General features: G+C 57.7%; 1 protein-coding gene across 2 annotated transcripts in view; it reads left to right on the top strand.

The window, feature by feature from the left end:
• MROH1 (maestro heat like repeat family member 1) overlaps positions 1-16,188 on the top strand; it is a 57,433-nt gene that overhangs the window by 12,218 nt on the left and 29,027 nt on the right. For both annotated transcript variants that reach the window (XM_069780265.1, XM_069780264.1), the window contains exons 8-21: positions 156-296; positions 1,007-1,099; positions 2,357-2,435; positions 3,877-3,990; positions 4,332-4,405; positions 5,113-5,232; positions 6,146-6,256; positions 7,324-7,468; positions 7,609-7,649; positions 8,256-8,397; positions 8,723-8,775; positions 9,515-9,622; positions 10,557-10,676; positions 15,100-15,222. In XM_069780265.1, the coding sequence (XP_069636366.1) occupies positions 156-296; positions 1,007-1,099; positions 2,357-2,435; positions 3,877-3,990; positions 4,332-4,405; positions 5,113-5,232; positions 6,146-6,256; positions 7,324-7,468; positions 7,609-7,649; positions 8,256-8,397; positions 8,723-8,775; positions 9,515-9,622; positions 10,557-10,676; positions 15,100-15,222 (1,464 nt within the window). The remainder of the gene's footprint in view (positions 1-155; positions 297-1,006; positions 1,100-2,356; positions 2,436-3,876; positions 3,991-4,331; positions 4,406-5,112; positions 5,233-6,145; positions 6,257-7,323; positions 7,469-7,608; positions 7,650-8,255; positions 8,398-8,722; positions 8,776-9,514; positions 9,623-10,556; positions 10,677-15,099; positions 15,223-16,188) is intronic.

Below are 16,188 nucleotides of genomic sequence, written 5' to 3'. Positions count from 1 at the left end.
TAGGCTGGCAAAGCCAGGCAAATACTCTCCCTGCCTCTGCTCAGAGGCTCCTAGAAGCATCAGGAAGAGCAGCTCCGTAGCAGCGGAGCAATGCCGTGGCAGGCCTCTCCGTCCAGGATTTGGCCGCACTGTTAACGCACGATCTCTCCCTGCAGCTGAGGCTGGCCGTGGTGGAGGCTATGGGACCTATGAGTTACCTGATGCCCAGCGAAAAGCTGGAGGAGCAGCTCCCTAAGCTGATTCCAGGCATCCTCGCCCTCTACAAGAAGCACACGGAGGCCTTCTACATATCCAAGGTAAGCAGCTCTGAGTGCTGGTGTTGCTGGCCGAGGACTCATCCCCAACCCTATTGACTGGGAGCTTTGCTGGGGCGCAGGGTGGGTAGCGTACCTCTGCCCGCTGCCACGGCTTGGGCTGTGGTTCAGCGGTGCCGGAGGGATGCTGAGCAGCAGCTCTGCCCGTCCCAGAGAGGAGCATGTGGTCTCATGGGAAAGCAGCAGCAGCAAAACCATCTTAGTCCTTACCTTACCGATGGCATCACGCAGCTCGTGCTGTGCCTCCACCCAGGCGGACTGGGCTGCGGCTGCCTTTTCCACACGAGATTCCCTTTCCCTGCGTTGCGATCCCTCTTGCTGCTGAGCCCCAGCCTCAGGGAGTTGTGCCCAGTGATCTGGGAGGATGGAGTGGGCTGCAGCCCATCTCTGCTGCCATCTCCGGGCACTCTGCCGTGTGCCCAGTTCTCACCATGCACCCAGCCGTGGCTCGCAGCGGCCGGCGTGTCTCTTCGTGGCTGCCTGCCACGGCATCGGGGGAACGCCTGAGCTGTGTCCCCCCGTGGAAGACGGATTATGCTGCTCGCTGCCGCCGTGGTGGGTTCGTGATCACTGCTCTCGCCTGCAGCCCCCCACCTTGGGCTGGCGTAGCACGGGGGTCACGATTCTCCGTCCTCCTCTGGAGCCCAAGTGTTTTCCTGATGCTAACTGCAACCTGGTCTCTTGCTGAGCAGAGCCTCTGCCAGATCCTGGAAGCTTCTGTCAACATTGGCAGCCGCAGCCTTGATGTGCAGCTGGACTCTCTCCTGGGCACCCTGCACCCCCAGGTAAGGGCTGGGCAGGGACCGGCTGCCCCCAGGAGGGTGCTGGGTTAAGAAGGTGGGCTTCTGGCGAGGTGTAACACTGGAGCCTGGCTGTAAGCTTGGTCTGCAGGGCTCAAGGCTTCCCCTGGATCCGCTTGAGATGGGGGCATGCAGCTTGCTCGGCTTTTCTGTCCCCTGGCCGTGCCCCTCTGAGGCTCTCGGCTTCTCTGCCGCTCACCAGTGGTGTTGCCAGCTCTCGGGCTCTGGTGTCTGATCTATTGAAGGAGTCATATGCACAGTCATATTGTCTGAAGTGAGAGCAGCTCTGGCTGCACGGTTACGCAGCAGATTGAAAACAAACACCTCAAAATCAATGGACCTTTTAGAAAGTTTGCTCTCTGAGAATAAGCGAAGGCACTGACTCATCATGGGGCAGTAGCCGTGCAGCAGCGTGCAGGAGCCCTTCTCAGGCTGCTGAGCGTGGACTCCTCCTCAGCCATTCTTCAGCTGTAGGGGTGCGAGGTCTGTTCTATTACTGAACTCTTAAAATCGTGCTCTCAGGGCTTAAAACAAGTCTGAATGCTTTTTTTTTAATGCTTAAATGACTGTGAGTCCTGGAAGTGTCTGGCAGAAAGGCGGTCGTTTAAAATACAGACTTTACCAAAGCAATGCATAACAACCGAATGCAATAACGGTGCCATTTGTAGGAACTGCTTCTTGGTGATGGGCTTTGACAGGCAAAAGCTGCTCGTGGCTGCAGAGGGGCAGCTCTGGGGCTGTGAGATGTGGCCGGCCTCAGACAGCAGCTCTGGCTCAGTTGCAGACCAAAGTGTCTTTTTGGCAGACCAGAATAAGAAGGCGCACGTTGTCCTTGCTGCAATGTAAATTGAATTACGAGCCTGAATTATTTTAACAGCACCCAGAAGGGTTGACTCATTTTGAAGAGGTTCCAGAGGAGATGGCCAGTGGTCTCACCTGGGTGGTGGGGCACGTTTAAACGAGGAAGGTCCCGCAGCTCCTGAGCAGGCACCTCATTCCCAAGTGGTGTCCCCGAGATGACTTAACCTGCTGCGAGCACAGGCAGAGCTCTGCTCGGCCAGCAGCGGGCAGAAAGCACCGCTCTGAGCATCCGTGTCGTGGGATGCTGTCACCCACCAGCCCAGGGCTTTGTCCGCCCCGAATCTCAGCACCACGCACGGCTTTGCCTCTCCAGGGCTGGGGCTGCAGTCTGCCAGCGCCTGTTCCAGGTAACGTCCCTGACCGCAGCTGTTTCTCCAACAGATTTGTGCTCCTGCAGATCCATCTGTTCCCCTGACTGTTAAAAATCACACTGAGGTTCTTCGATGCTTCACTGTCCTGGGTAAGGGATGACGTGGCTGTCCCAAAGCCTGCTGCGCCTGCAGGTCAAAGCCCTTGGAGCGGTGCAGCTGTGCTTCACCGTGGCTGGTGTTTTTCCTGGTGTTTCGTGGTCCTCTCCAAGGAGTTGTGTGCGCTGAACGGAGGGGTTTGTTCCCCCTGGTCTCAGCTGGGGGATATCGTGGACATCTTTTAGCCGTGTGGGGAGATGGGTGGGAGGGAAGGGTGGTAGTTTCCATCCTGGCTCTAGCTCGTGGCTTCAGGCTTGCGGAAGGCAGTAGCTTTGTGTGTCCCTAAAGGCTGGCGTCCCGGGAGAGCATCTCTAGCTGGAGCTCTTTGAGGAAGAGCTTGGGGCCACCTCTGCTCCCCTGGAACTCACTGCTGGCTCAGGCCTGATCTTCCCCTTCCAGGGACCTTCCCAAAAGTGCCTGGTTGGGTTTCAAAGGTTTCTTCAGAGCCTTTTGAGCTGTCCCAGCCCACTGAGACCTCTCCAGGAGCCAGGTTCTGCAGCATGCCCTGCCTGTGGTCAGGGGCAGTAGATGTAGTTTGACTTTGGGGGTACCCTGCTCATCCGTACTCCTTGTTGCTGTATCTCGTGTACAGCTAATGCAGTTGTTATCCCGGGTTACTGCAAACGTTCAGAGCACAGCAGGTCCCCTACGGTTGGCCTGAGCAGGAGGTGTGGGCTGACTTACAGCTTATGTGTTCCCAGCCTGCGCGTGGAGCTCCGTGGCTGGAGCCCTGCCTCCCCCAGTTTTGGCTCTCCTCACCAAATGGCTGTGGCACAGACAGTGTGTGCAGTTGCCAGAAAAAGAGCAGTGGTGTGACAAGCTGCTGCTGAGTCACGGGTGATGTCCCTTTCTTGCTAGCGTTCATGAAGGCAAACCTGCAGCCGAGCTGCCTTTGCCTGAGCAATCTTCAGGCTACCCTGCCTCGGAGCAGCCCATCCCTCCCCAAACACGCCTCTCGAATGCCCACGAGTGTTGCTCCAATTTCAGCATCCATAGACTGGTTTTATTTTTAACAATCAAAATGTTTTGACAGACGGAGCGGCACTTGTTGCAAGGTATAATTTAAACTCCTTCAGCTCCCTAGAGAGCGCAGGAAATGTGCTGAAAGCGCCGGAGAAAAGCTCAGATCTGGATGTGAGGAGCAGGATGGGCCGGTTAGCCTGGGTCGTGGGGTGGCATGGCACCAGGTTGCTTCCCCGGGGGGCTGCCTGGCCAGGAGAGGAGGAGCGGTGCTTTCCGAACCACATGCCATTTGATGCAGCAGGCAAAGCCCTGCCGCGCGTAGCCGGCACGCAGACCCCCCCGCCCGCCACCGCACGTAGGGATACGTGGGATGGGATGGGTCCACACCGGGGATGGAGTGCCCGCGTCCCAGATTTTTAGGCTGTGCACCAGCGCGATGCGTGTCCGTGACGGTGGGTTTGGTTCCCGCAGCCTGCTCGTTCCCTGACCGCGTGCTGGCCTTCCTCCTCCCGAAGCTGGAGAGCAGCAACGAGAGGACCCGCGTGGGGACGCTCCTCATCATGAGGCAAATCATCAACAGCGCCCGTGAGTACTGGGGCGGCTGCCACCCGGCCGGCTGCGATCCCTGTCGGGGTCTCGAAGCGGGAAGGTGCGGAGGGGCTCCAGGAAGGCTTTCTCCTTCCTCCGATGGGTCCTTTTCCGTGAGTCCCCTTGTTCCCCTGCTGGGACCCGGGATGAGGAGGTGAGCCCATCCTTGGCTGCAGGGTCAGGGAAGAAGGAAGCCAGTCTGGTGGCCTGGCCAGCTGGGAAGGGGGCGAGGGACAAAGCCCTCCCTGTTGGGGAAAGGGGATGTTTGGGATCAGCAGCTCTGTCCTTGGCAGCTCAAGAGCATCCCTGAGCTTCAGAGTCTGTCTTCTTTGTTTCAGCCTCTCAAATGGAGATTAAAAAGCCCTTTATTCTTTCGTCTATGAAACTTCCTCTGCAAGACAGCAACAATAAGGTAAGCTGAGCTGCTTTTCCACGGGGTACTTCAGGGCTGGGGGTTTATTTCTGGGGCCCTGCACAGCCATGCCCCCTCCCTCTGCCAGCCCGGCTGTCCTCCGCTGCCTCCTCCTGTTGCTCACCTCTCTCCTGGCTGGGGTTTTGGCAGTTCTGCCAACATGCCCAGAAGATGCCCCCCCCAGTAACGGGGGGAGCACACGGGGACTCGTTTTCCGTCTGTGCCCTGTGCAAAGAGCACGTCTGAGCGTAGGCAGCCCTGCCTAGCAGGGAGTACGTGAAGCGCGGTCCTGCCCGAAGGGAACAAAACTCACGGCCCTGCCAGGAGCACCGGGCTGCCGGTGACTCAGCTCACGCCATCTCGGGGTGCGTCCTGTTTGCAAAACACAAACTTTGCTTTGCCAGACGTAACCGTGTGCGGTGGGTGGTGTGGCCGTGGGCTCCTGTCCGGTCCCCTCCGGACAACCCCACAGACGTGAGCCGCGGGCAGCTGACCCCGTTGTCCTGTGCGGTGCCCGGTTGCTTGCTGGCAGAGCCCAAACCCAGTTGAAGGGCTGTGTAGGACCCGTAATAACATTCCCCACTACCAAGGAGGAGGTGGTGAAGGGCAGCTGTGAGGAGGACCCTGCAGCAGGCAGAAACCCCCCTGCTTGCAGTTTCTCCCCTCCGCCCCACACCGATGCTGGTACCGCTGCTCTGCCCGCGCAGGTGAAGCGGGCCGTGGTGCAGGTGATCAGCGCCATGGCTCACCACGGCTACCTGGAGCAGCCCGGCGGGGAAGCGATGATGGAATTCCTCGTCCGCCAGTGCGCCCTTCCCTCGGATGCGGTAAGCACGTCCAGGTGCGGTAAAACTCCTAAGGGAAGGTACCCAGGTGGGGCTGTGCACATCTCTGGCTCCCTGCAGCACGAATTTAGGCAGACCCGTGGTGGAGACAGCCCAGTACCCAGGTCTGTGGATGTGCAACGCAGCCTGTAGAGCTCTCCCATCCCAGCTCTGGCCCCCGCTGTCCTCAGCAGAGCCGTGCAGCTGGCAGAAGCCTGCGTGCTTTGCTTCGCTTCGCCTGTGGCCTCTCGACCCTGAACCCTCCCCAGGGCAGCCCTTGCTCTAGGACCAAAGCATCCGAACCAACTATACCCCCGCAGTTCTGTCCCCGTGCAGGCTCCCTACCTCAGACCCTCGGGATGTTCCCCTCGCCGTCCCCACCGCCTCAGCCCTCACGCAGCAGCGCTGCAGCTTCCTCCCCATCTTTCCCCCGGTGTCGTGTTGTGGTTCCTGCCTCTGGAGCAAGGAGGAGCGGGGGCAAACCTCAGGAGCGGGAGAGATGCCATTGGGACAGCTGTCCCTGCATCCAAAGGATGCCAGCCAGTACATGGGGGCTGCGCTGGCAGGACCTCCACCTCCTGCCCCCCATGTAGCCACGTGCAGAGACATTGGCACGACTAAAAGCACCCTTGGGCTCATCCCTTTGCCCCTCAAAGTGGAGCAGGGGCGATGGTTTGGGCTGCAGGAGCTCCGCAGCCCCCTCTGAGCTCCAGGGGTAGAGCTGGAGCGTGTGCTGGAGACGGGCCACCAACCAGGAGGTGCTTGGGTTCTGTCCATTCCTGCCAGCACACTGTTTGCCAGGCGTGCCATCTCGATGGCTTGGGAAGCGTGTTTGGCGAGGCAGTCACCCAGAGCTGCTCTGGCTGCCAGCCCTGCCGCAGCATGCGCGCTGACCTGCGCTTTTCCTCTCTTCCAGCAACCCAAAAAGCAGCCGGCGGATGCCGATGACCTCACTAGTGACAGCGTCCAGAGCATCAGCGTCAATACCCTCTTTCTCCTTAGCACGACAGTTGACAGGATGAACAACGTGAGTGTGCGCAGCAGTCTGCCTCTGGGGTGGTCAGCGCTGGCCCCGGGGCCACCGTGCATGCACCATGCGCTGGGCGTCCTGCGCTGCTCTCGGCGCAGCTCGCACGATCCGTGCAATGTGCAGGATGGCCCGTCTGCCAGGCGGGACGGGTCGTCACCGCTCCCAACCCTTGTAGGAGCTATTGCCACTATTCCCATCCCTCTGGGAGCAGGGCAGAGGTTTGGGTTGGGAAGCTGTCCTCCCAAGGACCCGTGTGTATCCTCCCCGCAGGCTTCTTTAAGGCTGGAGCAGGGCAGAGGTGCCGTAAGCCCTCAGTTCGAGAAAGTCGTGAACCTGTTGGAGTGAGTCCAGAGCAGGGCCACAAAGACGATCAGAGGGCTGGAACACCTCTGCTGTGAGGACAGGCTGAGAGAGTTGGGGTTGTTCAGCCTGGAGAAAAGAAGGCTCCAGGGACACCTTATTGTGGCCTTTCTATACTTAATAGGGGGCTTATAAGGAAGATGGGGACAGACTTTTCAGCAGGGCCTGCAGCGATAGGACAAGGGGTAAGGGTTTTAAGCTGAAATGGCAGATTCAGACTAGATCTAAGGAAGACTTTTTTTACACTGAGGGTGGTGAAACACTGAACAGGTTGTCCAAAGAGGTGGTCGATGCCCCATCCCTAGAAACATTCAAGGCCAGGCTGGACGGGGCTCTGAGCAACCTGATCTAGTTGAAGATGTCCCTGCTCATGGCAGGGGGGTTGGACTAGATGAGCTTTAAAGGTCCCTTCCAACCCAAACCATTCTGTGATTCTATGTAAGGGAACACCCTCGGGCTGGAGCTTCACTGCTGCTGGAGTAGAATACAGGCAGCGGAGACATCTCCCTTCCCTTAGCCAGTGCTCTTGTTCAGGGACTCGGGGATTTTCCCCATCAGCAAAAGGCCTTTGACCTGGCATCCTCCCCCTCCTCTCCCTCTCGGTCCCGTCCTCTGGTGCAGGGTCTCCATCCCGCAGTCGGGCTCTTGCCGGCTGCCCTGCACCAGCAGGCAGGGCGAGTGCCACGCTCCCTTTCTCCCGGCAGGTTTTGTGGCCGTATCTCCTAGAATTTGTGACCCCGATACAGTTCACCAATGCCCTGACCCCGCTCTGCAAAAGCCTCATGTATTTGGCCATGAAGAAGCAAGAGGAGGGAGAAAACGCGTCCCTTATCCGTTACGACCTGAATGGTCAGTACTGGCCTCCCCCAGCAGACACAGGGGTGCACGAGCTTGGGACTCGTTTGCAAACCAGGCAGTCGCTGGCTTGCTTCGTGGGCGCTGGGTGGGAGATGCTGTCTTATGGGTTTTTTTTTCCCTTCTGTTTGTAGCAAATCTTCCTTCGCCCTATGCTCTAACGACGAGACTGCTGGTGAGTGCCTGGAGGCAGAGCTCTTCCTTTCTCTGGTTACTGGCACGTCCGAAGAAAGCACCCTTCCCTCCCCTGTCCTAGATGGATTAAGAGGAGCCGGCACCGAGCCTGCCCCAGCAAACAGGCTGGGTGAATGCCCCGTTTTGCCCTGCTGCTCCAGGCAGAGGTGCCCGTATCCAGAACCATCGTGCACCTCTTGGGTCGGGTGCAGCCCCATCCCCTTGGCACACAGGGATGTCTCCGTGTGGGTTGTGAAAGCTCAGATTCCCTCTTAGACACCCAGAGCCACGTAAGTGGGGTATGCTGCAGTGCGGATCTCCGGCTGTTCTCACACGGCTTTGAGGAACTGTTCCTCAGCCCCGGGGAGGCTGGGGTTTGCTCCCCTTAGCCCAGGGATGAATCCAGGGTATGGAGACACGTTCTCTCCTGACAACATTTCTCTATCAACAGCTAGAGCAAAAGGAGGAAGCTGTATTTCGTTGAGGTGTAGTGATCAGTCGTTTCCCAGTCTTGCAATTCCTGTGTTTTGTCTCATGTTTTCTGACTCACAACCTGGAGATTACTTTCTCTGCCCTAACGCCCTTTGTTCCATCCCCAACCTTTCAGGTTGTATCGTCACAGCCGTACGTAGGAGACTGCCGGGGGACAGCTGCCCTGCGTCTACTCAACGTATTGCATTACAGCGTCCACCCCACCCTGGACCAGCTTTGGAACAAGAAGGTCCCTCTCTTGGTGGAGCACATAGAAGGTAGGAAGGGGCTTCTGCTCGGGAGAAACTCTTTGCTGGAGTCACTTTCTCCAAATTGGATTGTGTGTGCCTGGACACTTGGGGGTGTCCAAGACTAGGGTGAGGTACTGCCCACGAGCCTGATGACCCTCGGTACATTGAAGCTCTCTGAAGAAGTGCCGTTTCCTATTTTAATAAGGACTTTAATCACCCTGGTGCCACTAATTCCTACCAGGAGCGCCTTTGTGTCAAGTACAGGACACACAACATTTGAAGAATGGTCTGCCCCTGCTGCATGATGTACAGTGAGGATGAGAAACGAGTGTAAAAATGTGCTTTCTCCTAGAGAACACGGAGAAGTCCCTGTCCCAGAAGGAGTGGGAAGAGAAGCTGTTGCTGGTAAGGGTCCCTGTGCTGGGGAGGCAACGGGGCAGTGGGAGGGCAGGGGGCAACCAACTCCAGAGCTCCCCTCGGCTGGGCTTGCCAGGGCTTCGCATGCAGGACAGCAGCATGGGCTGGGTCTGCAGGGGTAGATATTCACCCTCGCCCACCCTGACCACGGTGGCAGAGATGGTCACTCGTTGTCACACTGCCGGGTCATGCCGCTTCGGAAGCAGAGATGCAGGTCAGCATGGAGGGTGACTTGCAGTTCCTGCAGGAAAAGTTAAAACTGAGCTTTCAGGTTTGCTGGTGGAACAGCGGTCCCAGGAGTGTCTCCCCACTTAATTTGAGAGCCTTAAAATAGGGCATGGAGAAGCAATTAAAATTGGGCAGGGCTCATCCTGCTCCTCTGATGATGGCAGCGTTACTCGGGTGCAGTTTATCTTGGAAGAGACCTGACCCTTGAGGAGAAAGGCACATTTCTGGAGGGGGGTGGGCAACGGGTGGGCAATGGCCGTGAGCTGGCAGGATCTTCTCTGGGGTGAGCAGCCCGCCTTCCAAAGGGCCGGGCAGCCTCCCGTGGTGATCCAGGGGTTGCATGCTCGCTCGGTGCAGACGAGGGTCCGGGTAGGTCCGACACAAGCCCCGACATGCTTTATTTATTGCATTGCTCTCACCCCTCCTGGCTGGGGCTGCTCGCTTAGCTAGGAGCAGGTTTGTTAGGACGCCTGTGGCTGACGGCTCTTCCTCCCCGCAGTTCCTTCAGGAGACGCTGGCGGCCGTTTCTGACAACACGTGGATTTGCCATTTTGTCACGGAGATGTGCAGGCAGCTGAACAGCTACAACGGCTTCCCGCTGGAGAAGGTGACCGGGGCGGGGGGATCGACGGGCTGGCAGTGCCCGTCCTGTTAGCAGGGGCAGAGCCAATCCAGCCCTCGATGCTTTCTGAAAGCATCCTTCTGCCAACAGCTTGGCGCTGGGAAAGGGGTGTTAGGAGGGAAGGAAAAAATAGCAGGAGGTTAGCGAGGTGGCTAGGCAGGCTTGAAAATGAAATACTGGTCAGCCCGCAGCCGAATCGCTGACTCGAGAGGTCCTGGCCAGGCTGTGTTGGTCTGCCTGTGCTGGTCAGACCCGATTCACAGTCTCTGCAGCTTGTGTTACATCTGCTGCGAACGGGCCTGTAATTAAGCTGAGCAAGAAGCGAGCTGAACCAGGCAGAGAGCTCTCTGGTGCAGAAGGGAAGGAACCGAATGACCCCGTTTTCGACTGCACCGGTGCAGGGGTCTGCTGCAAGTGGTCACCTCCAGGCTGGCGAGGGCAGAGAACAGGGGAGGTCTCGCTGTGGTGGGTCAGGATGGAAGAGGTCTCCCGCGGGCAGGTGGCTGCTGAAGGCTGTGGTGTTTCTGCAGGGATGGAGGAGCAGTCGGAGCTGAGCCTGGCTTGGCTGGTCACCAAGGGCTGTAGAGGCATCACTGGAAAATCTTTGTCCCTCTGTCGCAGTGATTTTGTTTCCCTCTGGGCAGGAACAAGGGTTTTGTTATACCTGTTCCTGGCTCTGATGAGCGCAGTTGGCTCTTCCTTGGACCGAGCGCTGCTCTGCGATGGGATTTCTGTCCTGGTGCACCCTGGTGCTCCCAGTGTCCCAGCTGCTTACAGCCGGACTCTGTCCTACACCTTTGCTTTAGGGCATGCGCCTTCAGGGTGCTGCGAGTAGTAATCTGTGTGTGACCAAGCTCAGTCTGCCTGCGAGGGCTTGGCAGGGTTTCACAGGGTGGTAACGTTCCTCTTGCTCTTCCAGAACTTCCTGTATAAATGCATCGGGACGACGCTTGGGGCATGTGCCAGCAAAGACCTTGTGCAAAAGCAGCTCCAGGAGCTCCTGGAAACAGCCCGATACCACGAGGAGGCAGAAAGGGAGGTGAGGAGGAGTTGTACCAAACACCCCAAGGGTCATCCTGATGGACCAGGAGAGCAGTCCTAGCATGCTGACCTCTCTTTTTCCACTCCCACCATGCCTGGCCTGGGCTTGTATCTCCTGGAGAATAGCTTGTAGGGTAGGTTGCAGCATCTGGGTGAATGTGCCCAGAAAAGTGAAGAGAGCCCACCTGCCGCAACCCAATGGCAAGAGGGCTCTGAAGCTGGGTGAGAAGCAGGGGATGCCTTGGGACACTGTCTCAGGTGGTGTGCGGCCCCAGACTGGGACAGAGTGCTGTTTGCCAGCCCTGAGCGTGCTGGCAGAGCTGCTTCCTCTGGGAAATCATAGAATTGACTCATAGAATGGTTTTCGGTTGGAAGGGACCTTAAAGATCATCTAGTTCCAACCCCCCCGCCATGGGCAGGGACATCTTTCACTAGACCAGGTTGCTCAAAGCCCCATCCAACCTGGCCTTGAACACTTCCCAGTGGTGGGGCATTGACCACCTCTTTGGGCAACCTGTTCCAGTGCCTCACCACCCTCATTGTAAAAAAATTCTTCCTTATGTCCAGTCTAACCCTGTCCTCTTTCAGTTTAAAACTGTTGCCCCTTGTCCTTTCACTACAGGCCTTGGTAAAAAGTCCCTCTCCATCTTTCTTATAAGTCCCCTATTAAGTATAGAAAGGCCACAATAAGGTCTCCTCGCAGCGTTCTCTCCTCCAGGCTGAAGAACCCCAACTCTCTCAGCCTGTCTCCATAGGAGAGGTGCTCCAGCCCTTGGATCATCTTCATGTCCCTCCTCTGCACCCACTCCAGCAGGACATGTCCTTTCTGTGCTGGGGACCCCAGAGCTGGACGCAGTGCTCCAGGGGGGTCTCACCAGAGCGGAGCCGAGGGGCAGAATCCCCTCCCTCGACCTGCTGGCCGCGCTGCTCTGGATGCAGCCCGGGATACACTTGGCTTTCTGGGCTGCGAGTGCACATTGCCGGCTCATGTCCTGTTTGTCACCCACCAGTGTCCCCCAGTCCTTCTCCACAGGGCTGCTCCCCATCCATCCATCCCCCAGGCTGTGCTGGGACTGGGGCTTGCCCCAACCCATGTGCAGGACCTTGCACTTGACCTTGTTGAACCTCATGAACCGACCCACAAATCCTTTGGTGCCAGGAGGGTCTCTGCAGGTTTCAAGGGGGAAGGTGCTGTGACAGCCTGGGACACGTTTGGAGCTGCTGGGGCTCCGCTACTGCCAGGTGCCATCTCGTGGGCAGAGCTGTCATCGTTGTCCCGTCCCTGGCAGCCTGCCTGGCTCTGCATGTGTGACAGCCCAGCCAGCCTCTGTCTGCTGCCAGAAAGGGCTTTTGGGCTCCTGCTTCATCCTTGGGCTGGGGTTTGTGTAGCCCCGCAGGTTTGGGGAGTTAAGCCAGAGCCACAGGAAAAAAACCAGGAGTTTTCTTCTGGCTTGGCTGCCTGTCCTGGCTTGCCGTGGGGTCAGATGGGCTCAGTGCCCTGCTTTGACAGCCAACTGTTAAATTAGCGTGGCTGGATCACGAAACGTTCCCATCTTCTGCAGCGTTGACTCGTGTCTCTGGTGTGAGCTCTTGCTCCCTCGGACCTTCCAGGGTTGCACCGTCCCTGCGGCAGGGAGGGGACCTAGCTCTTCCCACTGCCCTGGGCTGCAGCCCACCGAGCTGGTGTCACCCTGGGGGCTGCGGCACTGTCTCCCCCTGCTCCCCAGAGCATCTCGGGCTGGAGAGACATTTCTCTGGGCTCCAGCAGCTCTTGGCTGCACCAGGAAGGTCTGGTGACATCTGCCTTCTTGTGCTGTGCTCCACCGAGCCTCACACCCACCGTAACACCACAGACCACCCACCATAAGACCACAGACAGCTGGGGATGCTGCTTCACCTTTCCTGGGCAACCTCCAGCTCATGTGCTCAAGTCATAGAATGATGGAATGGTTTGGGTTGGAAGGGACCTTCAAAGGTCATCTAGTCCACACCCCCTGCCATGAGCAGGGTCATCTTCAACTCGATCAGGTCACTCAGAGCCCCGTCCGACCTGACCTGGAATGTTTCCAGGGATGGGGCATCGACCACCTCTCTGGGCAACCTGGGCCAGTGCCTCACCACCCTCATTGTAAAAAATTTCTTCCTTGTATCTAGTCTGAATCTCCCCTCTTTTAGTTTAAAACCCTTACCCCTTGTCCTGTCGCTACAGGCCCTGCTAAAAAGTCATCTGCTTGTGGATGTTTTGCAGCATTTTCTTCACCACCAGCTCAGACTCTGCTTTGCCACTCTGGAGCTGAGGCTGGGGTTCATAGAATGGTTTAGGTTGGAAGGGACCTTAAAGATCATCTAGTTCCAACCCCCCTGCCATGGGCAGGGGCACCTTCCACTAGACCAGGTTGCCCAAAGCCCCATCCAACCTGGCCTTGAACACTGCCAGGAATGGGGCATCCACAGCCTCTCTGGGCAACCTGTGCCAGTGCCTCACCACGCTCATCGTAAAAAATTTCTTCCTTATGTCCAGTTTAACCCTGTCGTCTTTCAGTTTAAAACTGTTGCCCCTTGTCCTGTCACTACAGGCCTTGGTAAAAAGTCTTTGTCTTTCTTATAAGCCCTCTTTAAGTATAGAAAGGCTGCAAGAAGGTCTCCCCACAGCCTTTTCTTCAGGCTGAATGACCCCAACTCTCTCAGCCTTTCCTCACAGCAGAGGTGTTCCAGCCCTCGGACCATTTCCCTGTCCCTCCTCTGGACCCGCTCCAACAGGTCCGTGTCTGTCTCATGCTGGGGACCCCAGAGCTGGACGCAGTGCTCCAGGGGGGTCTCACCAGAGCGGAGCAGAGGGGCAGAATCCCCTCCCTGGACCTGCTGGCCACGCTGCTCTGGATGCAGCCCGGGATACACTTGGCTTTCTGGGCTGGAAACGCACATTGCTGGGTCATGTTGAGCTTCTCATCAACCAACACCCCCGAGTCCTTCTCCTCAGGGCTGCTCTCAATCCAGTCATTGCCCAGCCTGTATCTGTGCTTGGGATCACCCCAACCCATGTGCAGGACCTCGCACTTGGCCTTGTTGAACTCCATGAGGTTCGCACAGTCCCACCTCTCAAGGCTGCCGAGGTCCCTCTGGATGGCATCCCTTCCCTCCAGCGTGTCGACCGCACCACACAGCTCGGTGTCGTCGGCAAACTTGCTGAGGGTGCGCTCGATCCCACTGTCCCTGTCGCCAACAAAGATGTTAAACAGCGCCGGTCCCAATACCAGCCCCTCAGGAACGCCACTCGTCACTGCTCTCCACTCGGACATCGAGCTGTTGACCGCAACTCTTTGAGTGCGACCATCCAGCCAATTCCTTAACCACCAAGTGGTCCATCCATCAAATCCATGTCTCTCCAATTTAGAGACAAGGATGTTGTGCAGGGCAGCGTCAAATGGTTTGCACAAGTCCAGGTAGATGACATCCATTGCTCTTCCCTTATCCACCAATGCTGTAATGGAGTTGTAAAAGGCCACCAGATTTGTCAGCCATGATTTGCCCTTAGTGAAACCATGTTGGCTGCGCCAATCATCTCCTTATTTTCCATGTGCTTTAGCGTAGTTTCCAGGAGAATCCGCTCCATGATCTTGCCAGGCACAGAGGTGAGACTGACTGGCCTGTAGCTCCCTGGGTCTTCCTTTTTTCCCTTTTTAAAAACAGGGGTTACGTTTCCCTTTTTCCAGTCAGCGGGAACTTCCCCGGACCGCCACAGCTTAGCGCACTTGAGCAAGGGTTGAGTTTTTCCTGCCCGTCCTGGCCAGGCTCATGTTCCAGGTTCTCTTTAAACTCAGCCGAGCGGGATCCTGCGCTCGGCCAGCATCGCTGCACTGTGTTGCTCTGCCCGGCTCGATCTCCCCACCGCTGAGCGCTCCCCCCCGCTTGCAGCTGCCTTTAAGTGCAGTGCAAACACAAGCTAATGGTGCCTGGCTTTGCTCCAGCTTATGCAACTCCGTCAAGGGCTGCTCTTGAATAAACTGTTTATGGAGTTTCAGCCCAGCTCGCTAGACCTCCTGGAGGCATAGCAGAAAGGCAGGACCTGCTAAGCCTGCTTTGCTCTCGCTTCCAGCCAAAGCACTCGACCGGGCTCCCGTCTCCCGCGGAGCGGCTGACATCTGCCCGCTGGAGAGCGTGCTGTGTCTGTCCTGCCTCTGTGGCTCCTCTCGAGCCATGTCCCAGCCTGTCACCCAGACAAGAACAGCATTATCGTGCCCTGTGTCCCCTGGAGGCGAGTCCCTGCCCTGGGAGAGGGGAGCGCTGGCTGCCAGGACTGCTCCCAGCTGGGCACAGCTCAGGTGCTGGGAATTAAACCAATAAACAGGCTCTCTTTAAGTGTCAGCTGGGGCTGGTGAATTAATAGCTTTCTGCTAATGTGTTTTCGCTGCTTCCTCCAGGGACTTGCTTCCTGCTTTGGGATATGTGCAATAAATCACCTGGAGGAAACCCTGGCCAAGCTGGAAGATTTTGTTAGGTCTGATGTCTTCAAGAAATCTGTGGGACTGTTCAGTATCTTCAAGGTAAGAGCCAAAGGGCCCCCGCTGCGACACAGCGTGCAGGAAAAGGCTCACGCAGGCTTCTTCAGATACGGCGTGTGCTGGAGCGGTCCTCGGGAAAGGAGTTAATTTCCTGCCTCGGTGTGTTTGGCTTGGGGCTGGGATACCCTTTGCCTCTCCAGAGAGCTGCTCTTGGCATCAGAGGCTGCTTGGCATTAGCTCCCAGCTCTCGGCCGTCCGCTCCTGCAGACTCGCGTCCCGGTGAAGCTGCTCGCTTGCTGGGTGGGCTGGAGTAAGCTGTAACTTGGCTTCTGCGTCCGTCAGGGGACCCCGGCCTGACGTGGAGCGTGGTTTGGCTGTCACCCACGTTGGTGCTCGACAGAAATCCCCGAGCGGCTCCTGCAGCCGTGCGCACGCCCCAGGAGACGGGGGTGTTTCGCACCCCGAGCGCTTGCAGCGAGAGCCTTTCCTCAGACCTGCTGACCCAGGTGGCTGTTTTAACTCCCAGACTCTAAGACTGGGTGTTTGAGGGACAGGACTGCTTTTGTGTGGGCACGCAAGAGACCCTGGCCCATGGTAGAAGGGTGTCCAGAGCTCGGGAGCAGGGCGAGGAAGCCCTCATGCAGCCAGGGTTCCCTCATCCCTGCCCTGCTTCTCAGGCTTTGGTACGAGGAGGGTCAGCCATGAACTGCTCCCTGGGACGGTGCAGGTGAAGCCTTTCAGCAGCGCTGGTTGATGGGCAGTGGATGCTGATTTCTAGCATGGTAGTTAACCAGGTTAATTTGGCCAGGCTGGGGCTCACGTGCTTCCCCGCAGGGCTCTAACAGGTAACGCTCGATGGCAAACTGGGGCTCGTGCCTCGGACAGAGACGTGCTGTTAGTGCAGCTCGTGCTCGGACGCCTGATGCTCCATCAGGGCTCTGGAGGTCTCTGCCACCACCAAAAGGTTGGGAAGCAAAGGTCCGAAACCTGCTCGGAGTGGCCCTTGTC

This window comes from Haliaeetus albicilla, chromosome 3, assembly GCF_947461875.1.
Source record: "Haliaeetus albicilla chromosome 3, bHalAlb1.1, whole genome shotgun sequence".
Taxonomy (NCBI): domain Eukaryota; kingdom Metazoa; phylum Chordata; class Aves; order Accipitriformes; family Accipitridae; genus Haliaeetus; species Haliaeetus albicilla.
Note: the sequence above shows the minus strand (reverse complement) of the source record. Positions and strands in the feature narration are given on the sequence as shown.